Below are 24,726 nucleotides of genomic sequence, written 5' to 3'. Positions count from 1 at the left end.
AAAAATTACTTGCATCTAGAACTACTTCCATCCACTTGAGCAAAGTTGCGACTTTGGAACTTGCTCGGAACAGTGTACAAAAATATAACCGGGGTTGAATTATTTGCAGTGTGAAAGAACATATGACCGACTGGTGGGTTGAAAATATGTTTAAAGTTTTTTGTTTTAGGATATATCACTTAATATTTATATGTATGAAAAACTACTGCAGTTCAAAAGTCATTCAAACATTTTCTCCCCGCTGTTAAAAAGTTCAGTTCTCGGCTCACACTGATGCTTTGTTTGACCTTCCGCATGTTTGGAAGGGGACAAAAAACCAGCCGGCCATGAGGTCTGTCATAGAGAGGAGCCAACACCTGGCTGGGAGTGTTAGCACTGACCTGGGAGGGGTATCAGTGGGACATCACTGCCCTTTGTGACATCACAAAAGGTCAATTTGTGCAATTTACCTCACAGTTTCTCAGGAGTTGAGGGAGTAAAATTAAAAAAAATAAAGGCTGGACTTTGGCCCATTTCTAGGAAGTTGGCAGGCTAAAGATTTATTATTTATTATTTATTATTATTATTATTATTATTATTATTAAAAGTGTGAATTTTGCTACATACAAGACCTCAAAGCACGACTCCCTGCCTTGACAGGCTGGTAACCCCTAAGGAATAATAGTTAACAGATACACTTTTTGAGACCTCTACCTCATCAGTGTGATAATTTATGTCCAGAAAAATTTGACATATACGATCTGGCAGCTGCAGTCCAGAAATAGTACAAAAATAGATGCAAGCACCCTGTGACCCACTAGGGTCTGCCGGGATAGTTTTCCTTTTTGCCAGTTTGATAGGAATATGTACTGGATTGGTGCAATGTACAATTCTTAACTTGTTTTCTCATAATTACAATATGAGAAATACAGTAATAATTACAGTACAATGCAGCAGGTGTGTAATATATCAGCTCTATTGCGTTACATTCATTGCAGAAACTGTAAAGCAAAACACACTCTTTCGATTTTGAGGTAAACCAGACCAAAGACCATAATTAGCAACATTTATCTGTTTCTTTTATTAAAAAAAACAAAAACCTATTGTATTCAAGGTTGTTGTTGACTTTGCATCCGGCTGTAAAAATAAAAATAAAAATACTTATTTGATACAATAAACAGCGTCATTTCTTAGATAGGCAATTATTTCATGGTTCAGACTTTATCAAGGTCGCACTAGTCAAACACTAGTTGAAGACACAAAGACACACACATCCATTGAGTACGTCAGGGTTCTGAGTGAGTCGAGAGTGACCATCCTCCATTTCCCCCGGGGGAAAACCCTCTCGACTAGTCTAAAAGTGTCCACCGTGGTCAGGCCTAAGAGCTTTTCACACGTTACTCGAGCATCAAAAACAGCCCGATGACCTCAAGGACGGCGGCGCAGCCACCTTCTCTGACAAACAGATCGCATCTTGACTCGCACTTTCCCCCACACGCCGGTTGACGCTCACTTGACGCTCCAAAGCGACTCGGCGTCGGGTGGGAAACGGTTTCGAGATGAAACATTTTTTTTTTTTTTTTTACCGTCTGTTGGTAAAACCAGATAACGAGGCGTGCGCGCTCGGCACGCCTGAGATCTTCGCTCGGCGCCGCGCGTCGCGCCGCCACACGCGCCGCTGACAGCGACACCCCGCCGCGCTGCCGGATCTCACAACAATGCGTCGCGCAGAGCACACAACAACTGCTGCTGCTGCTCAGGCTGCGCACGTGTGTTCACGGGTTGAGGGGACGTGATAATGAATCGGTACACAAAAGGCTGGAAATAGTTGTGTCCTTCCTGTGGAGCCGAGCGCACTGCATGTTGGATTAAAGAGGATGAAAAAAAAATGGATTCTATTTTTGCTTCATTCTATTAAGATAAAAAAAAAAAAAAAAAAAAAGACACGGTCATCACGGTCGCACACGACACACGACACAGATGATCGTATCAAAGATGGTTCTGGACCTTATTTACAGTGTCCTTTTCTAATTAGTTAGCCTAACCTTTACCTAAGGGGAGCGCACACACACACACACACACACACACACACACACACACACACACACACACACACACACACACACACACACACACACACACACACACACACACACACACAGGCACACAATCATTCCCTCACCAAAGCGCCCCGGTTGTAATTACTCTCCATCCAATATCGTGACCCTGATGATTGGCAAGAGCACAACGTCCTGCCTGCCGCAGCCTTCAGGGCCGCCGGTGACGCCGAACTGCTTCCTTTATCTCAGACGCGCACACCTCATCCCAGGTCGCTCGGATGGGAACACGTCAGAGGTGAAGGAAGGACCCCCCCCCCACCCTCCGCCTCCATTACATTCATCCTCAGACTGGGAGGATCCGACGGAAGCCTCCCCAACGCGGACGCCCTGATCATTTGCTCCGGCCAACCTATTTTTCTCCCCCTGGTCTGACATGGCCTAAAGCGTCGGAGTAAATAAGAAAGGGGAGGGTGGGAAAAAAAACAACAAGACCAAAAAAAAAAGAAAAACCCACTCCCTCAGGTAAGTCAGACCTCACGCGGCTCCACATCTGCCGCCGCCGCTGTGCCGTTCTGTAGCAAACAAAACTGTTGGAGGGGTTTCTCCCCTCTCTGCTAATGATCAGTTGGGGCCTCTTTGGTCTTTGGCCAGCAGTGCAGTCCGGGCTGAAGGCGCTGGGTTTTTTAGTAATCCGGCGACAGTGTGTGTGGGCGAATGTAAATATGCAGCCAAACAGCAAACAGCCGGAGGGGAACACACAGGCAACAAAACAAGTCTCTCAACCCCCCCAAAAACTCACTTCTATTCCACAGTTTTCCAAAGCGTCTGACCCGTTAAGATTTGCAGTGTATTTTCTTGAAGTAAATATCGGTGGTGCACACTCTGTATGTATACACGATGCCGCGTCAGTATCGCCGCTGCAACCGGCGCTACGCTAGGTAGCCGGCTGCTATTCCTCAAAACAGACTGACAGTTTACAGCCACGTCGCATTTGTCTCTCCCACCCCCCCTTTTCCAAACATGATTTTCCCAACCAGTCGTCTTTATTTCATTAGGCCCGAGTCGAGCGAAAGGAGAGACGCAGCTGCTGCTTCTCATGTGTTATTTAGAACTTTGCACCAACAGCGCAGCGCGGAGAACCTTGCAGTTTGGGAGAATATTTTAGTGAGTACCTCCTTTCAGCACCACTTCAACCTTAAGTTTCTGATTTTGCTTTAATAAATCACACGAGGCCACAGCTGCACAGCTGCCCTTCGTTCACGGTGGGGGGAGGGGAAAAAAAAAAAAAGAAAAAGGCCCGTGGCCAAGGCCGCTGGTGAGAGTCCAAGCTGCGCTTCTTCTCTTTGTGCACCGACTTTATCACATATGCATCGCAGAGACACAACGCTTCAGACTCCGTGTTGAAACTATCAATACCATATTATTAAAAAACATTCAAACATTCAAATGGGCACTCTGAAACCCTTTTTGGAATGTATCCCTGCACTTTAGGTACGAGAAGCCAGAGCAGCTATTGGACTGTGAAATGATTTGTGTTTGCTTGTCCTTTCTTGTTTGCTTAGTTGTGTATCAGAACTGCATTTTTTTGTGTGTGGATGTTGCATTTTTACTGTTGTGTTGTCTCAAGGTTGAGCTTATTGTAAATATAAGGTATGCATTGTCCACCGCTAGCCGTCGAGGCAGCAAAGCAGGACAGGGGATACGACCGTCGGCGCTCATATCCAGAGAAAAGCACCTTTATCTTAAAGGTCAACTCATAGAAACAGCCTTCCGATAACATTTTCCCCGCCAAGCAAAAATATGTGTGTTTTTCAAACTTTGACGGCAACCTGCAATTTGTCGACCTCAAATTCAACAAGGTAACAAAAAGCTGCACATACCACACTGTTGCTGGACAAAACAGGGAAAGACGAGTCTGATGTACAAGGTGAAAAACCTCAATAATCAACACTAAAAGCAGATCAAACATTCACCCGCTTTTAACACTGGTTTTCCGTGACAAACATGACCCTGATGGAAGATTTCCAAAATAGTATCCATACCATAAAAAGCCCCCAAAAAACAACAAAAAAGGAAAAAAAAATCTAACATGTGCCTCCTGTGCATATTCTGTACATTTGGAGCTGCCAGATCAACTGGCTTGAAAGGGACTTTGGCCGAGGATTTTCTACAGCGGCGTTTCACTCGCAGCTGAAATAGAGCAAGAGATGTACTGTGATAGAAGCTAATGCAGCGAAATGGAATACAGCCTTTGCCGAACAAAACCTGGATAATGTTTAAAGCCTTAATGTGTAATCTGTTTGAATAACCCTCTTGCCGGCGTTTTCATAACCTCCTCGGCCTCCGGTCTCGAGCGGAGCCGAGCCGCCGAGTCGGCCTTCGACAAACAATGTGACACACAAGGGGAGGAAGTGCTGCTCACAGATTGAGCCTTTAAAATATTAATTTCTTTGTTCAGATGTGGCTGTGTTCATTATTTATACGATGGATGCAAGACAGCGCGTTGCGGACTTTATAAATAACCCGACCAGGAGTGAAAGTCCAAGCATGTGCGGGTCGGGCCCTCCGAGCTGGGAGAGATATCAGGGGGATTAGCTGCTGTTAAAAAAAGGCAGCAACTGCAATAGAAGCGATTCCAGTGAGAGAAGAGTGAGGAAACATCACATCAGAAGTCGTCATGTTTGATTGTAGAATACAGTAGAATGGAAGAAGTCTTTATTGGAAAACCATCATTTTGGATTGCTTCCCAAAATGATTGACTAGGTTGAGATTAGAAAAAAAAAATCATTCTTGGGTTTAAGTAAGGATTTGTGTTGTTTCTAAAATGTCTGTGTGGGTTGTGTGTGTGTGTATATAGTCTGACCCACAGGTCACAAATGATCATTTGTCCAAATACTCCTCAACCGTCTGCTATCAATACGATTGTTTTCACTCCCAACTGAGTTTTCAAACCTTCCTGATCTTGACCTGTAAATATCAAACAGTGGTTCGATGTCACGCTGGGCGACCTCCACGAGGAGTAGCCAGTGTGAACGCTACTGTTGGCAACAGGACGCTGCTCTCCCCAAAGACAAGATGGAACCCAAATATTGTGCATATTCATAATTTAGATTCCAGAAAAGTGCTAACCTTGGAACATTTTCTCAAGTCCTTTGGATTTATTTCTCTTCAGCCTTCTATCTTTCATATTCAGGAGAACCAATTAGATTTGTAACTGTGTGACATTAGTCTCTGTCTCCAGCTTGTGCAACACATTTCTTCAATGCGATTCTTTCTTCAGCCGGGTGTGATCAGATGCCATCCACTAAGAACAATAAATTATATAAATTTTTTACTCTTTAAATATTAAAGTGCGATCCAATTCTGAGAAAATGACTTCTACACGCAGCCACACCAGCTCATAGCTCTCGCTGCCTTTTGCATGAAGGACGTGGAAACCATGACGGTGCGAGTCTGAAGATGATTTCTAGTGGACTTTAAGCAAGATGGATGAGCAAGATTTCTCAGTTGAAATCAGCCTGCTGTGTTTATGTGTTTACATTGAGATGATATCTTATCACGGGTCTGGGAGATTTTTCTCTCTCTCTCTCTCTCTCTCTCTCTCTCTCTCTCTCTCTCTCTCTCTCTCTCTCTCTCTCTCTCTCTCTCTCTCTCTCTCTCTCTCTCTCTCTCTCTCTCTCTCTCTCTCTCTCTCTCTCTCTCTCTCTCTCTCTCTCTCTCTCTCTCGACAAACAACACTGCTGTCTGGTCTTGTGATCTGGATAAAAAGTCCAGTGTGTGCCTTTGGCAGATCAGACTATTAGAAAAATAATCTGCGTTTCAATTTGATCATGGATTGTGGCCAGTACGAGAAACTGATTTATTTTTTAATTCAAAGGAACTGGTGGGGACGTTCGCCTTAAGAGTGGCAAAATACAGCAACAACACCCAAAACACCCAAACAGCCTTTTTAAAGAAAGCAAAGAATCCGCTTTCACTCTTGTTATTTATCAAGTGAATAAATGATGCGGGGCGTGTGCTGCTCTGCTCTTTAAAAACATGCTGCCTTCATCGGCTCTTTGCAAAGACAGAAGACGGCGGAGGAAAAAAAAAAAAAAGGAAACAACAGCGTGAACGCGCATCGCTGGGAAACAAATTTAACCTGAACAAATTAATTATTAATCCGAATCACATGAAATCCTCCAGATTGCATCCTGATGGCTCCCAGAGCAGGACTGCGGGCCTCGTTGTCAGCACGCCTCATTGAGCACTCGCACTGGTGAAAGGGAGGGGAGAAAGAAAATGTTGTTTTTTTTCTCCTCTGACACGTGCAGCGCCGCCGCAGCCCTCCTCCTCCTCCCCCCTCCCTCTCTCTCCTCATCCTCTCTTTCTTTCTCTCGGATGCACGCGGTCGACACGTCCGACCGCACGACACCGAATCCAGAGGTGTTAATCGCGAGGGAGGAACCCGCAGCGAAATGAGGCGAGCGTTTAACAGAGCACCGAGCTGAGAAGTCCATCAAAAAAGAAAAAAAGAGGCGGTGATTCATTGTGATTCATCGCCGTCCGAAAGGTGACGATTCAATGCCGATTCGCAGAGGTTCAAAATGTATCGTTTTTCATTGTGCGTAACACACAGATAAGATAAACCAGAGTCTCGTCCGCACCGCTCTCGCCCAAACACAGCTGCGATCTTCTCCTCCGACCCTGAGTGCAGGTGGAGTCGTAATAGAAATGGAGGGATGCATTAGACTCACAGGAATCGGTGAAAAACAGCTGCAGGTTTTCTTTAAAAGAAGTTTTTTTTTCCTTAGGAAATTTTGAAGTTGTTATCTATGATTACTGAATAAGCTGAACAAGCTAATTGTTATTTTTGGTACAAGATCTGCAGCAACCGATGAAAACAGCTCAGGGCTTTGGTTAAAAGAAAAAAAAAAAAAAAAAAAAATGAGGCCAGCTTTTGATGTGGAAAATGTGCAGACAATATTTGGCGCTCTGGTAAATAAAAGGTAATACAGGTACGTTTGTATGTTTACTTTATATACCATCTTTAAAAGTATTAGGTAGCTCACAGAGTGAGAAAAGAAATTCTGTCTGGGGATAAAAGGAAATAAGCACAACAATCTTGATGACAACAATGACTGCAATTACAGTGATGATTGGTGGATAATCAAATCTTAACGCAATGAATTGTAATTTAATGGAATCATGAGTCACCTCGGATGGTACACCCCCATGGTAAACATTCATTTCATTTTGAAGCCTATTTCAAAATAGAGTGTTATACGAGGATGATCCTCACTTTCATTGCTGATAGATTCTACATCTTTAAAGCAACAATAGATTTTAATTTGACTTGTAATAAAATTCCATTCCCTTTTTGCTGTTGCTTTGTGTCTCCCTCCTCTTTGGAACTCGGGCTTTAAAACTCAAGGACTGTTAAAAACACGTACAACACTGCAAAAATGTACTTTTATCCTCTCGACACTTTCACATTTTTCAGAAGAAGACATTTCTACTGGGCGACCAGGCTCAGGCTGCAGGCGGGTCAGCTGAAAGCTAACGCTCTGATGAAACGTGTGAAAAATGTCACACAGCATCTCAAATGTCTCTCGGGCAACAAATGTTGTTGGGAAAACTTTTTTGTTGTTGTTGTGCTTGTTAACATTAAGACCTCAGGTTATGAAAAGAACTGCCTTTTGAATGCGGTGCTGCTAACAATCTGGAAGCGACCTTTCCGACTGCACAAAAAAAAAATGTTGATCATGGTTACACAGAAATACTTTCCTCATCAAACTGAGGGCACCTTTTCTTTGCATCCGTGTCTCTCATTTGACCCGTGGCTAAGAGAGGCAGGACTTGTGAAAGTTGTTTATACGCGGCTTTAGAGTGTAAACTTGTATTTGCAGAGGCTGAGACAAACTGTGTTTAATCTAAAATGTTTCCCCGAAAAACATTTCAAGGGCCCCGCTGTCACAGCAGCATCATGTGGTGCTGAATGTCACCAGCTCCGGGAGTTGGTTTTCATCAGTGTCACTTGACATGCAGAAATGAATCAACATTCATGTTTTGATGTTTTTTGATATATTTGCTGATGGAATTAGCCAATTTCCCAATTTGCTTCATTACGTTTCATTTTCTTTTTTGTTCCACTTCCACAGTGAACATCCGGCTGTCTAAAACCTAAAACAGTGACAAGAACATTTCCCCATTATCCTAAATCACATTAAAATTACATGTGACAGAGTAACCTTATTAACAGTGGAGACTATGGACCATAGAAATAATGGGAAAAAATGAAAATTTCAACAAATTAAAAAAAAAAAAAAATGAATGAAGGTTCCAGGTAAAGACATAATGTGAAATATTTAATAATAATTAATCATATAATTATTAATCTACTGGCATGAAATGGAACAGAAGAAACATACTTTCAAATGAATTCTGTTCATCTCGTCTTCATATGCTTGGATTTTAGTTGGATGCAATTACTAAGAAATAAATAACCAAAAACAAGCATTTCTATTTCCTTAAAGAGCACGTCAACTTGTAAATCAGCAACCGTCCACGGCGGCCCTGAACGCGGAGCTGCTCTGGGTTTTTGTGAATCTCACCTTGACACCACAACTTGTATTTGAAAGATGTGACACCAAGTGGGAGGTAATACAACAGCAGTCGATGCTGATTTTTTTGTAATGACCCCTAAACATTGTGAGGTCAAAATGAAAAAAATGTTTCAAGGAGCCTTGCCTTGTGTGTTGCCATGTGCTGCTTCACCAGCAACACACCTGTTATTTGTTGTGCCTTCCATAGACTATAACTTGTGTGCCTTTTTTTTTCTAATTGCGGCGAGTATTTGAAATTGTGAATTGTGAATTCTGGCACGCTGAGATCGGCCTCGACCTCGGCTGCGTGCTCCCGGAAAAGAAGGAAGGCGACACAAGGAAGGCACGTGGCCTCCATAGACTATAACTTGTGTTCCTTTTTTTTTTCGTAACAGCGTTATATGAGGAGAAGAGAGTTATTTTTTTCCTTGCAAAAGCACGACGGCCTCTTCACTGTGTCGCTGCCCCACTCCCAGAACGACTCACAGACTCCAGCTCCCAAAGAAATAGAGCAGCAGCTGATGTTTGTTCGAGTTGTGTGTAAAACACCTACACTGAGAGTATCCTTGGGGCCAAATTCTCACACACACACACACACACACACACACACACACACACACACACACACACACACACACACACACACACACACACACACACACACACACACACACACAAATGCACACATAAAGCATCAACTGTCATTCACTGAGGCTGGTTGCCTATGAAACATCTCCGTGGACTATTTAGCAGTCGTCTCCCTTCTGGCTAACAACAGCAGCAGCAGCTCCACTATTTTTGTACAAACTCCATCCAGGTGATGATTGACACGGAAAACTCCCACTTCACCGCTCGCAGTCTTTCACTTGGAAGGCAGTTGGAGGAAAAAGTCAAATAATGACTGGAGACCAGAATAGCTCAGGACAGCCAGCCTCAGCGGCGGTGGCGTGTGTACAGTGAAATTAGCTGGGAGGGTTCGGCCCCGCCCACCGCGGAGGAGCAGCAGACAGCCGCCGCGCAGCGCCCGCCGGGGGACCAGATCCAGATCTTCAGCAGTGCATTTGATGGGGAACACTGACTGGACATTATGGAGGCGTTGATGTGTGACGGCTCTGCACCAGAAATTAAATTCCACGTCAGCAACATGGAGGCACCGCCAGGCGCATCGTTTGTTTTGCGTCACACAAGGCCGGTGCACAATCTGCCCCGCGTAGCAGCGTTCGTATCAAAGGCTTGAAATACGCCATTCTGTCAAGGATGCATGGCCGCAGATGTAAAGCTGCTATTGTCGCGCAACGTTCCGTCCGACCGTGAGGCTACGAATTGGCAAATATGCGCCATCCCGCGTGAAGCCTCTTTCAAAGTAATTGTTCGGAGCTTTTTTTCAAAGTGCACGTTCCACAACCACGGACCGTGGAAAGAAGAGAAAGAAAAAAAAAATCCCAAGTGCAGCCTCGAAATGACTGTTAGGGAGAGAAGCAAGTTGAATAGTCAACGTGGAAATGATTGTGGTGAAAGGCCGACGTGGGGCATGTTGAGTTGAGTTGTGTTGTGTTGTGTTGCGGTGGGACGACAAAAGGCTGCGTGGCGGCGGGGGAGAGGGGTTGGGTGGGTCTGGCGCCGCCGTGGTTTGACAAACGGCAATTATCCTTCACTTTTTGCCTGTCTAATTGCGGCGAGTATTTGAAATTGTGAATTCTGGCATGCTGAGATCGGCCTCGACAGAACGCGACAGGGCTGCGTGCTCCTGGAAAAGAAGGAAGGCGACACAAGGAAGGCACGTGGCCTCAGTCTGCACAGCTGCTTGTTTTTTTCTTCTTAAATGTGCAACTTCAACCCTCCCGCTGCTGTGAAGAGCTCAACCACTGTCTGCAGACTGCAAACACACAGACACACACCGGCCTCATTTAAATCCTGGCTGCCGTCTCAGTTTGAGGTGTGCAGCTTTGATTTCTGAACTGGCCCGCCTCCAACGCACACACACACACACACGCGCGCGCGCACGCACGCACGCACGCACACACACACACACACACACACACACACACACACACACACACACACACACACACACACACACACACACACACACACACACACACACACACACTGGGCTGACCCGCCTGAGAAGCCTAATAGAACAAGATGGCAGATGTGTCGCGGGAACAATTCACCTTGCCATCTGTTTTTCAGTGCTTCGCTGCCACAAACTACCCCCCCACCCCACCCCCCCCGATCCGCCCCGGGAACCAAGGACAGAGTGATATAAAAGGACTATGATGAGGACTCGGCTGATAATGTATTATCAATTAGTCCCCTCGGCTGCTGATCGATGCTTAGCAGGTGGTTGAGGCCATTTTACCCATTTAGGACCTCGCCTGCCCCCCCCAGCCCGTCTCCTGCCTCCCTGTTCTCCTCTTTCCCCGCCGTTCATTATGTCGCCGCTCGGAGGCCTATCAGATTTTGCTTAAATTGCAGGAAGACTGTTCATCAATATTCCATTAAAGGTCATGTTTAATCACTGTTGTCTGGCGACGGCACCACTTAGAGTCCGTCCTGAACTCGCTTGGATTTGGACGGAACGACATAGCGAGACATTCGGCGCTGGACGACTTTAACCAAAATTTAATTGGGGTTAAAGGTCCCATGACGCAGCATTTTCAGACTTTTATCTTTCATCGAGTGGAGCAGACTTGCACACTTAATCATATTTGTGCTGTATATTTATGTAAAAAAATAAATAACTGCAGAAGTGCAAAAAAACACCATATTTTTATACAAGCTCCTGCAGAAACTGATGCTTTGTAGTACCTTTGTGACATCACAAAGGGCTGCCTTAAAGCGCGCACTGGTCTCAAAGGGCAGAGAAAACAAAATAACTAAACAGTGGACTTTCCTCATTTTAGCTACAGGACAAAAACACTCATAATCAGAAAACATTAGCAGAGTAAATTTCTGCTCATTTTGGAACCTAAAAACAAAAGTAATAACAACCCTGTGACTGCAAACATGTACTTATAATCACAGCAGCATCAATGGTGTTCACCAATCCAGCACTGTGAAAACATAAGGGGGAGAAAATGCGCGACGCAGCAGCAGTGGAGGGGGAGGGAGGTTGGGGGGAGGGGTGGGGACACCGGCGCAAGGGAGGTGATTGGTTGCTTTAATACCACGGATAAGTCGGCAGGTATTAAAATAAAGGTTGCAGATCATTCCAGCTAAGCCCCGGCTCATCCCACCCTCACATATCAGGAATGAAATATGTCATCACATGGCAATTCCACGATCTGGTCAATCAGCAAAGACATATTTTATACAAATGAATCCGTGTGGGGCTTTGCAGACAGGAAGAGGTTGGGGGGAAGGCGGGTGGGACGTGGGCGGGTGGCTCGGCCCCCGCCGTGCCCAACACATTATTAGTTATTCGCGGACAGCGATAGATGGCTTTAAAAGATTTACAGAGGACGTCACAGCTGGTATTAAGGCTGGGAAAGATTGACAGAGGACAGGAGCTGATGCCGATACACCCCCAGGGAGGAGGGATAAGAAGGGTTTTTAACTGGAAGCAATATTATGAAAAAAAAAAGTTTATTTCGCTGTATTTGATTCTACCTCAAACTCGCAAAAAATTTGCTTTCATCAAGTAGAAGGGAAATGTGTCTGAGTGTGTGTGTGTGTGTGTGTCCCCGCTTCCCCATCATCATCTCTCGCTTTCATTGTCGAAAACCTTGTCAGCATCCGGTTCAATCAACAAAGAAAATATAATCTCCCCCAATCTTTATAAAGGCCGCTGTCGAGGTTCATTGAAAACCGGGATGTGAAACGCACATATTTTCCACCTGACGGACTTGACTCGCTCGTCTCGTCTCGGCTCGGCGGAGGAGGAGGAGGAGGAGGAGGAGGAGGAAGAGGTGACAGCGCCGCCGCCATCCAAATCATTTCCATCAACGCCGGTGCAGATGAAATGCAAACACAAATCAAATCAGTCTGGCCCCACTACAACAATCCCCGGGCTCAAACGCCAATCTCCCTTCCCCTCATTATGTGCCTGATGAGAAATCATAGTGCAGGAGAATCTCCTAATTCTGGCCAAACACACTGTCAGCACTGATTTGTCCGGAGGCTGGGAGACGTCTGTGTTAGCACCCGACAGACGTCTCCCGCTTCTCCGCGGGAGGAAAAAAAAAAAAGTAGCTGAGATCCGAGGCGGGGGGTGGGTGGTGGTGGCGGCGGCGGCGGCGGCGGGGGAGCCTCACGGTCGCAGCCGTAACACCTGAGATAAGTTAGTGAGGACGAGTAACGAGAGCCAGTGGACTGAAGGACGGATCGATAGCAGCCATTGACATCAGAAGGAGGAAGGACGAACCGTCTCTGTTCCTCTGCCGCGTTCGAAAAGGAGCTTCGCTCCGAGGCGAGTGGGCCTTTGCTTTGCGTGCACGTTTGTGTGTGTGTGTGTGTGCGTGTGTGTGTGCGTGTGCGAGTGTGTGTGAAAGAACCGTCACTTTGCAGCCGTAACTCTGCAGCCTTCCGGTCGTCCCGGCGCTGAATCAGCTCCGACAAACAGAGCCGTCCTGCGAGGGCAGAGTTCACGTCCGGGCCTGTTATTCACATGTCATGTTTCGCCGCGACGCGTCTGCGCTTCAGACTCCACTCGCTTACTAATTTTAAGAAATGCCCTGGCTAGTCCCCCCACCGGGGGAGGAGACTGACTGCTGAACTCCGAGACTCCGTGATCAATAATTTAAACAGCCGCGGCACGTTTGAGGGGGGTTTGAGTGCATGAGTTTTGACTTCTTTCTACTCCATGATATTTTTTTTTTGTTTACTTATCAACCTTTTAATCATCATCGCTGATATATATATTTTTTGGGCTTTCTTTTGATTCCACCGTTTACATGTTTGGAAATTGAGATTTCAAACGTTTCTGCTGCTGAAGGCAGGATATTGATCCCGCTTCCACGCTGCTGCTCTCATATCATTTATTAATGGAATCGTGGACAGGAGTCATTAGGCTGGTGGGAATCCCCTCCCACCTCAACCCCACCCCCCCGCCACCCCCTCGACATTTGCAGCCCAGGCGACGTTGGCAGCAGACGAAAGGTTGCATCCAGAGCGTCGCTGGCGGTGGCGGCGTTTGGAAATCAAGCGGGTTTGCATTTCAGCTCGGGCTCAGGCAGCGGAAACACGGATCAGTTGTTTGTCTTTCATGACAGCGGCTGGCGGAAACGAACGTGCTCGGCTTCATTAGGCGGCACAAGTCAATCGGAAAAATGCACGAGTGACCGAGTGCGGCTTCGCATTCAAAGCAGGAGGTGAAGCCGACGCGTCCGAACGTCTTGATTGATGAATTAGGAGCTGATGTATTCAGTCGGCGCCCAGAGATGATTTGTTTCTTTATGCACGAGCAGCGGCGGCCACACATTGTCTCGAGCCACAGGCTGGCTAAGAGCGGCGCTCAGCCCCCGTTTGAAGACATGAGAAGTGCGGCTCGGCTCTCGGAGATGAATCCGACTGTGTCGCTGGTCTGCGATTCATCTCAATCTTTGATGCTGCGATCGTCTCTGTAGTAGCTCTTTTAGACACAATGACACTAAATTTGGGCTGCACAAGAGGCCAAAACTGTGCCGCTTTCACTTTAGCCGCTCGTTAGCTATAAGTGCACGTCCAATTTGGCTCAGATTATGTTTAAATTACATAAAAACTATGTTGTTTTTACTGTAAAATTGTGGCTTTCCCGTTCTTGATGGATCTATAAAGGTTGAATGAGCGTTTTCCTTTTTTCCACCCTTCCACTCTAACCACGTTGAAGTGATGACAAAAAAGGCAACATCAGTGGAGGACAAAAAGCGAGCGCCTTCGGGGTTTGACAGACCTTTTCCAAAGCAATTAGACAAATTGAATTTGCGGGGGGAAAAAAATCTGTGTTTCTTGGAAATTTACGAAGTAACTGCAAGACATTTAAAAACAAGCCGGCGGCATTAATCCACTAATTTTGTTTTACATATAAGTAGCCACCATTTTGGAACGTGATCAACTGTGTCATTTCTGTAGTTGCACAAACCAAACGAACAAAAAAAAGAAACTTTGTGAAGTTTTGTTTTCTCCAATTCGCCACCGACAAGGATGAACAAAAATAAAAGGGAGGCAATGAAACACGGAATCCTTGTGGCTGATCCGTGCGGGGCGCCGAATATTAACAAATCGGCCTATTGGTAGCGTGGATTTGAGTCGGTGCGAGGCGCCCCCTGGGGGTCACAGACGCAGGAGTCAGGTGGGAGATTTTTCGCTGGTGGGAAGTTTGTTGGAGAGGCTATATTTGGGGAGGGTGATTTATCACCGTCGAGACTGGGTATGAATTGTCAATCAATTTTCGTCAAAGTCGGGTAAATCTCCGAGCCCCCCCCGCCCCCCCACCTTCTCCCCCCTCTGGGCTTTAAGTCGATATCGGCCAGCTTGCGGTGTGACGCAGTTGCTTGGCAACAGGTACGTGTTTGCGAGCCCGGTGTGACTGTGACGACCGGGGTGAGAGAACGGCCTGACAAATCCTGCACCGTGCCAACACACACACACGCACACACACACACACACGCTGGCAGCAGTCGGATCATTTCCTCACATGTTTCTTTGGAGAGGGGGAGAGGATTAGAGGGAGCCATCAGTAAACTCCTCCGGGTAGCGCTGACATTAAACAGCACGGGGGTTTGAGGGATCGATGAGGCTACCTTGGAGCGGCTATACCTCTGGACGAGCCGGCGTCCTTCAGAGCCGCGCGCCACCATATATGACACATTTCTCATCAAAGGGATGAGGGAGCAGAGGGAGGGGAGGCAGGGGAGGAGGGCGAAGGGCTTTAGAACTTTGCAGGGCGTCCAAAGGCAGGGCAGGGTTTGGCTGCAGTGACAAACAAATGCTGACTGAGACGAGACGGACCAGTAAAACGGTCCATCATCGTTAAAAGTCGACGGAGCAGCGTTTTGGCGACGCGGCGCTCCAAATAAACCCAGCCGCGAGTTTATGGGCCGCGACGAGCTCTGTGACGAAACCAGGAGTTGATGGATGTGCTCCATGTTTCGCCGCGCAGCAGCGTGGAATCCAGAGACGATCAAAACGGCGACGACGACACGTGTCTCACATGCAGAAGAATCATCTGATTTGTCGCAGTGGGAGGGTTGCATGCATTACTGGTTTTGACCACCGGGGAAGGACAGAAGGACTGGGTTGGATTGAACGTCGTGGCTGAGAGTTTACTGCAACTAGGCTCAATGTCACGACCTGCCAGAATGCTGTTTACAGACAACATCCCATTTATTGTCTATAACATTAACAAGGGACGCACAGTGTGTGTTTTTTCAAGCCACTGCGCTGTCAGACCTAGCAAGCTTACAGGGCTAACATTACATGTCCACATATCAGTCGTGAAGCTTATGTCCTTATTTCCATCGATCAGTGTATGCAAGAATGAGGCAATCGCAGCACATTTTGCTGGCAAACACATCCGAAAAAATAGCAGCAGCTCAGAAGTATAAACCTCGCCTCCGAGTGGTTTACTAGCTGACAAAAGCCCTTATCTTCAACGGTGGTAAAAGGCTGTTCGTTTACGGCACAGGTAGGACATCCATGGAGAAAGGGAGCGCTTGATTTTCTCACCCGAACCCAACTACAACACAGCACTGCCGATCTTTGCAATATTGACTGAAGCTTTCATATCTGAGCTATTTTTTTAATATTATCGGATTTTATCGGTATGACTACATAATTCCTGATATCGGCCCGATATTTATCGTGCACACTTAATATTAAAAGGGTGAATTTCTTTGCATAATGCAAAAATAGAAGCTCTTTCATTTTAAATGCATTTGGCTTCTCCTTGAACTAACACATTGATACGTTTTACATACGATTACTTTCTTGGGTTCAATTCGAAAAACGTATAAAAAGTAAAAGGATAAATAAAAGACTGTCTGTCCTGTATCTTACCTGCCATCATGTACATAAGGTCCATGAGAAGCACAACGGCAGAACCAATGTTTACAGGCAGCTTTGATCCAGGAAAATTGTCATCAAATAATTAAAATAATCTATTTGAGTGATTTAATCGAGTCAGCTCTAATTTATTTTTTCCCAGCTTTACAATTGCTGGCATTTTCCGTAGTGGATGATATCAAAATTGTTGGTCTGGCTAATTATTCGGCAGACCAATTAATCAATCCGCATCTTTGTGTTTGTGTGTGTGTGTGTGTGTGTGTGTGTGCGTTCCTCAGTGTATACATGGCAGAAGGTCAGAAGAAAGAAAACCTGCTGTTAACCTGCTGCCTCAAGGACTGCGAGCTGTTTCCTCATTTCCATATCTTTTTTGAAATCAGAGTTTATCTGAGGAAAGCAGACTGCAACCTCAAAACAAATGCGTGTCAACACATGTCTGTGTCAGGGAGCGGGGGGATGGGGGGGGGGGATCAGCACTCGTAACAAGTAGATTTGAATCAATTATTCAGCAATTTCACTCAAGGAAACCCTCAAAGGATTGTTGGTATTGGCAGCGCTTTCAATCTGCACCAGCAGCTTCAACAACTGGGAGGAGCGCGGCACAACCGTTATTGCCACGGCAGCGTTGGGAATTGATCAAATTTTATCGCCGTCGACTCCCTGACAATCCCTCCTTTTAATATTCTGGATACACAAGCGCTCCCCTGTGCCTTCACTTTTTGTCTTTTCTCCAAACAGGAACTCTAATTAACAATTCTCACCCGTTTATTGTCGTTTTTCAACAAGGCCATGAACCTGAAATTAACTCCCGCATTCAAGGACGGACCCCGCCGTGAATGGCAGCAACACAGGGGGCTGTGCACGGTCGTGGTCATAACACGAAAGCGGACAATGGCAGAAACAACGGTACTATCAATCCAAACCTAAGGAGAATATGGCCAACAATTCTACAATCTAGAGGGCAGATATAAGAAGATAGCTGAAAACAATGATGGATAGAAATCCAGAGACGTAAAATATTTTCAAATTTTGCCAAAATGTTGTCTTTTCCTTATTTATGAGCGCCCAGCAAAAAACAATTGGAAAATGTCCCAGTTACAAAACACTGAAACAAGGAGACTCTTGTTTGTATGTGGTCCGAATTGCCTTTCACTGAAGTACTGTTAACTTCCATTAATGTCCTTGTGCTCGACGAGCAGCTGGAAACTAATTTTCAACTGCTAACTCTGCATGACAGTTGGACAGGCGGAACTCTCACACATCCATCTTGCCATCCTGAAAACAAAACACTTTGACTTCCTTCCAGCCAGTTGTGGCTCTACAGCAGGAACTGACTGTTGCAAGTTGCATTTAAAGGGACAAATATAAGGAATTCTTCTATATATATGGTCTATATATATATATATCTTCTCATACTTCTAATGAGACTAAAAAGACCACAAAAGCTTTTCTCAGTGGAAAACCTGTGTTTTTTTTCTCTTCATTCCTGACTGGCTTTCGCTGAGAGTTTAGTTAAAAGACGCAGCAGCTCGCCGCGGGCTGCTGAGGCATGTCTAATGCTGCCACTCACCCCGACAGGTGGCCTCGAGCCGCCGCGTCGTGGCTCGGCTGGCGGCAAAAGATCCGATTGGTTTGCTCTCGGTGTAACAGAGAGTTCACCCGAGTTCAGCATCGGCATCGCAAAGCTTTGCCCAAACCGGAGGGGAGGAAAACACGTGAAAAAAAAACATATTCGGATTTCGTAAAAAAGCCACGTGGTGTGGGAGGTTAAATCTGGATGGAAAAAATTTGAAAGCAGAATTTGTTGCTTTTGTCAGATGAGATGGACAACGAACACTAATACATATCATTATCTTAGACATTTTCTTTCTAATTGAGGTTAAAAATCCAAATGTGTTTGTTCTGCTGCATATTTTTCTCTTCTTCTCGGGTCTGGTTCCCAATCATTTGTCGAGCTGGCGACGAGCGGGTCGCACCTGCCAATCGGCGCGGCGCCGCAAGTCATCAGCCGCAGCGCGTTTATGACACTGATGGCGGAGTCGGCGGGGGTGGGCGATGGGCGGGGGTGGCGTTGAGGGGGTGTTTGCGGCGCAAACACAAGAGAAAAACAAACAGGTCTCCAAGGTGATGGAGCAGATTTCCGAGCTTGAAACCAATGTACTTATTTCGAGAGTGGCAGGCTAAATAGAGGCAATGATGAGCAAAGAGCCTGATGGAGCTCAGTAATCAAGGACCAATTGCTAAGCTTGCTCCCCCCCGCGCGTGCAGACGCTGATGTGCGGAGTCATATGAGTCACACATCAGCAGCGAGATGGAGAAACAACACCGACCGGCTCGGATTTTAAAAATTGAAATCAAAAAATTTAAAATCAGCGTCACTTTAAAGTGAATCTATTTGGATTTTCCTGGACGAACCTGTTGCGGGGTCGACGGTGCGCTCGATCAGGTGGTCGTCCTGGTGGACCCACTCGCCGTTGCACTTGAAGTAGATCTGCGTGGCCGGCGTGGAGCGGCACATCAGCATCACCGGCTTGTTCTTGACGATGAACTCGTCCTCCGGCTCCACCAGGAAGTGAGGCAGCAGGTCGGAGAAGGCGGCGGGGAGGGTGGCGGTGGCCGGGGCGTGCTCCGAGCCTTGTTTTCAGGGGACGAGAGAGGGAGAAATAGAGAGAGAGATGGGATTTTAGAGCAACGTTGAGATATATGTGTTTACATAAGACATTTTAATTTGCATTTAATGGACAAATTCACATAACAAAAGAGTAACGGTCATTCTTGACAGTATTCCCTGGATTCTTCTCTCCTGGGTTTGTTTGCCTCTGATTCTATTGCAGTAGCCATGTGACGTCATCCAATGACCACCTACTGCGCTCCACGTTGCTTCTTCAACTAAATTTGATTCAGGGTTTGCTTTGCTTCATTTGAGAGTTAAGCATCCAGAGCATTCCTGGTAAACTGAGATTCATATATATATATGTAGAGAGAGAAAGCAGATGAAGATGGTGTTGATGTACATGTAGTAGCACCAAGAGAAAGCCCCTGAGCTGTTCCACCAGTAAAAATGTAAAAGAACTAAAAAAAAAAACACTGCAAAAAGACACACATAAAAACATAAAACAAATACTGATACATCAGCTTAGAATATGACAGACAGACAGCTTGGTCTTGTCACCCTTGAAATGTACTGTTCTCACATCACTATTTTTTTTCTCTACAGTCTTTTTTCCCAGAAAATACAAAAGATAAATCCAACAGATTAGAGTAAAGTCTAAAGTAAAGTCTAAAGAGAGAGAGAGAGAGAGAGGGAGAGAGAGAGAGAGAGAGAGAGAGAGACGGGTCCTTGGCCAGCTGCAGGACTCCGGCGGTGGAGTTCGTCTCTCTTCACTCCGAGTCTTAATCACGGCCCCTTTAGCGTCACCGCTGACGGATCGGCGCCCATAAATCGCTTCTCAATGACTGAGGCCACTTCACACGGTGTGGGACAGCAGGCCACTCGGACTCGGACACACACGCACACACACACCCACACACTGGGAAGGACGGGCAGGTTGTATCTAGCTAGCCACATGACCAGAGCTCTTGTTCCAAATCATTTTCTTTTTTCAAGCTAATCTCCTTATTCATAAGAAAGTACGCACCGTGCGAGAACGTTATTTTCACACTGATCTATTCACTTGAATTAAAAATTAAAAATGAAACATCAATGAATAAATGCCACTCAATTCCGCACTGGACGTCCTGAAACTGCCGCTCCACTCGCCCTCTCTGAAGATATTAGCCTTGTGTGAGCGATAGCGGGCTGACGCAGAGCGGAGCAGAAAGAGGGAAATAACCTCTTTACAGTGCAAACCACTGGGGGGAGACGCGTAAATCCCAAAATAACTCCCCCCAAACTCCCCCGTTTTAAAAAAAAGGCAGTGCAATATTAATTTACTGGCTCCCGAATCCAATACGGCTGACAGACGGAGCATTAACAACCTGCTCCGTCACTACCAGAGCGCCGGGAGAGGCCGCGGCACTCCCGCTGACCTTCCTCTCCTCCTCTGGCCCGGTCTTCAGGGCAGGGGGTCGACGTTACACCGCATCCCAGGCACCAATCGGAATCGGGGATGAAGACGTGTTATCCGACACATTGCAGCAATGTTGCTCCTTTTGTCTGCTGTTTTTTTTTTTTCCAATTCGGAGCGTCGAGCTGACTGACAAATTCATCAGGCCGCGACACAGCCGAGCACGCCACCGCCACCGCCAACGCCGTCGAACCCCATTAATGTTTCTTGTACATGTTTAACTCTTAATGAAAAGTAAATGTTCTGTGTCCAATGAATGACATAGATCACTCTCCGACACCCTTCCCCGTCCCCTTTCCATCTTCCCCCTTTCCCCGCAAATGCGTTTTTCCACTGGGACGCATTTGCCGAGGAGAGAATGTCATTAAAATGGCAGCTCCCCCGTTCAAAACAACGGCTGACATTATTTACTATGTATGCGAGCAAGCGTGCGCCATCCGCCGCCCCTCTCCTCTCCTCCCCTCTCGGGGAAAAGGCCACAGTTCATCACGAGCGGTGAGTATAATTGCTCTAACTGGGGGATTTGGGGGGTCCCAAACTACTGCTAATAAACAGCAGGGGGACCCAGTGGGTCGACTTGTTTGAAAGACGTGTTGCACCTAATGATGGCACCTCCTCCTCCTCCTCCTCCCCTTCCTCCTCCGCCTCCTCCTTCTAATGGGCTTTGTGGCTGCAGAGTCCCATTAGCCGACCCTGCTGACCCCCGTGAAGATGGGGGTGGGGGGTGTGGCGAAGAAAAAAAAAAAAAAAAGTGGGCGGGATTCACCTCACTTCACACCTGCAAGGTTGACCACCTGATGGAGTGCGAGAGTGAGAAAAAAAAAACCCCGAGCGGCGAACCTCCGATGACGTCACCTCAGATTTGGTCACATTCAACTTTTGACTCCTTCTGACTTCTTTATTTCAAAGTAAAAAAAACAAAAAAAAAAAAACCTGGGGGGAGGGGAGGCCTCCGATTTAAGAGCGTGCGCTTTAGGTTAATGAGGTTAAACACGTCATTTTGTCGGAGGAGTAAATTGTGGTTTTATGGGAGGGCATTCCAGTCACGCAGCGCTTTATATCAGATCATAATGGAGGGCTGATGCCTGGTAAATTGGCTTTGATTATTGTCACGACACAATGTGGTTCAAAGTCACCGGCGTGCACGTGCGCAAACACACACACACACGCACACACACACACACACACACACGGGCGCGCGCACGCCCAGTATCAGCCACTTAACAGACGACTTGCAGGTCAGTGCACAAATCAAATAGACGGGCAGCAGCACTGGAAGCAGTGCATTACATTGCACTGAATTTAATTGGCTGAGGCCGTCATTAATTCCCCGAATGCGTCCGCGGCGCAGCCACTTCATTTGGCACACACACACACACACACACACACACACACACACACACACACACACACACACACACACACACACACACACACACACACACACACACACACTTGCAGACACACGCAGACAAATTGCAAACACAGGACTTTAAACGGCTCCCTTGTTGATCGTTGGGCCAGTGAAGATGATTTAATTGATGCAACATGCTGAATGTGTTTGCCGGGACACAGTGGACGTCACCTCACATGGAGCCTCGCCGTGCGCAGACCCCCCCACCGCCCCTCCAGCCACCCACCCCAGCCCAGCAAGACCAGCGTCATAGACGAGGAAGTGTCATTAAAGGGAAGGAAGCGTGTGAGGAGCCTTTGAGTGACCCCAAAATATTTAACACATGCGCAACAAACACACCCTGGGGTGTGTGTGTGTGGGGGTGGGGGGGTGCACCAGGTGTCCGTGCACTGAGCCGTGACATTCCCAGCAGAGAGTCCCTCCTGCCGCCGCCGCCGCTGCAGCAGCAGCGTTGACCCCACGTCTCATCTGCCCAGCTGACCATGTCAACTCCCGTGAGGAGGAGGAAGGAGGGGGAAGGAGGGGTCGCAGTCGGACAGTCTCCAAAGTATCGGTTTGGAAATGAAATCTTACACAAAAATAAAACAGAAACAACAAAAACCTGACGTTCCTGTAAGATGTGTAACAAGATACAAAATCCACCACAAAAAACACAACGGCCGAAAAGAGACGGATGAGATTTTTTTTTTTTTTTCTGAGCATCAAAGCCTCAGACGTGTCTTCCGTTACTGTCTGCCTTCGATATTTCACAATGATTTTTTGCTTTAATGTCACTTCCTGTAGTTCTCCTTCCCTTAAAGCAGGTGTGTATTTTTAATGCGGACGTGCACACACACACACACGCACGCGCACATACACACACGTGCGCACACACACACACACACAGTCTCTCTGGCAGTGCTGACCCTCGTCCCGACTCCCCCTGCTCATATCGGAGAACCGCAAACTGTCGACTTGCATTATCGCCATTTGAAAAATAAGCAATTTTAAAACTCACTCTTTATTATCTTCTTGGAAAACAGAATTGCTGAATGCACCACAGCATTGGGATGTCAGCAGGGAATAAAAGCCATAGCCAGGGAGAAAATAACCCTCCTTTGTGTTCCTCCCTTATGGCAGCAACACATCTCGTGCCCTTTGGAGCCAATTACATTTTTTTCTCTTTTTATTTATTAATTTTTTTACAACGGCATGTCCCCAAAGGAAAGCATCATTGAGTAATCAGCGCACATAATTTACATCACGGCGACGAGCGAGCAGCCATAACAAGTGTTTTATGGCGCCGTCAGCGCCTGACAATGTCCTGAGAAATTAATTCAATTAAAATTACTATCCGGAATATGAAACCGTTTCATGTTTAGACGCCGTTAAACAACAAAACCTAGATCAAATGTGTCACAATCAGTTTGTCAAGGGTGGGGGGTGGGGGAGGCTGCAGTAGCTGTTGTTGCTGTTGCTGGTGTTTTTTATTCCTTCCTTCCCCCTCCACAGTTGCTCGGCTTGGCCTAAGTGGCTTTCCTGAGCTGAGCATGTTTATCTGGTAATTACTTTAAATATGACGCGCACACACACACACACACACACACACACACACACACACACACACACACACACACACACACACACACACATGCACACACACACGCGCACGCACGCACACACACCGGCCTTGGGCCTTGTTGCAGCAGGCTGCTGTCCTGCATGCAGAAACAGCTACAGGCCTCGGGATTAGGCGCTACAGTGTATGTAATCTGAAACGGGGCAAATTAAAACATGGAATCTGTCAGGTGCACCCGTTCCAGTGGCCAGCGCAGTAAGTGGAAAGGACAAGATTGGGGAACATGCAGAATGTTTTGCCATCCTTTGTCTTTTTTTCCCCTCCAAAAAAATAAGAACTGCGTTCTGAAAATGTTTTCTTATGGTGTGCGACACATTTTAAGCAGCTGCAATGGATTTAAAAAAAAGCTGGAAGCAATGATCTGGAATATTAAACATAAAGGCCATGAGGGGGGAGAAAGGCAACGAATCGCGAGGAAATAATGCTATCGACCTAAACTTTACTGAACCCTGAGAAAAGTGCTTTGCTCTGCTCGTTTCCTCACGCGGTAATGCAATTTAATGCATTCTGGGTTTTTTTTTTTTTTTTTTTCCCTTCCCCGCATCACGGATGAGAGGCCTCGTTAGCGTGGCAAGATTGTCGCTCGTCTTTCGCACGGTCCCCGTTCGTGTTTCTCCAGAAAACACCTCTCTGACAACATTACCTTTGGGGGACGGATAAACACAGCTAAAGGAAGCGGGAAACAGGATTGGCGACGGGGGGGGGGGGGGGGGGGGGGGAGAAGAAAGATTGCAAGCCAATCCGCCGTCGTATATAATCTGCCGCGCCGACCGACTGACTGATGCAAGTTTGTCCCCAGACGGCAAATATTTACTCCTCCATACGTCTGGATCTCGGCGCACATCCTTCAACGAGACAAGCTCGCTGCCTCCGCCGCACCACCGCGAGGCGCACTCCTTCACTGTCGCACCCACAGGGGGTTCACACCTGTACGGCATGCGCGCACACACAAAGCTAAAAAAAAAAAAAAAAGAGTACAGAAATTAGCCAGACGGGAAGCAGCGAAGATTGCACGGGAAGC

The 24,726-nt window shown here is 46.7% G+C and overlaps 1 protein-coding gene across 1 annotated transcript in view; it reads right to left on the bottom strand.

Annotated features, from left to right (window-relative positions):
- unc5a (unc-5 netrin receptor A) overlaps positions 1 to 24,726 on the bottom strand; it is an 86,915-nt gene that overhangs the window by 61,327 nt on the left and 862 nt on the right. The window contains exon 2 of the mRNA XM_076041494.1: positions 19,022 to 19,240. Coding sequence (XP_075897609.1) covers positions 19,022 to 19,240 — 219 coding nt within the window. The remainder of the gene's footprint in view (positions 1 to 19,021; positions 19,241 to 24,726) is intronic.

Source organism: Nelusetta ayraudi, unplaced genomic scaffold (assembly GCF_046127955.1).
Source record: "Nelusetta ayraudi isolate G7.1 ecotype Tasmania unplaced genomic scaffold, CSIRO-AGI_Nayr_v1 ptg000068l, whole genome shotgun sequence".
Taxonomy (NCBI): Eukaryota; Metazoa; Chordata; class Actinopteri; order Tetraodontiformes; family Monacanthidae; genus Nelusetta; species Nelusetta ayraudi.
Note: the sequence above shows the minus strand (reverse complement) of the source record. Positions and strands in the feature narration are given on the sequence as shown.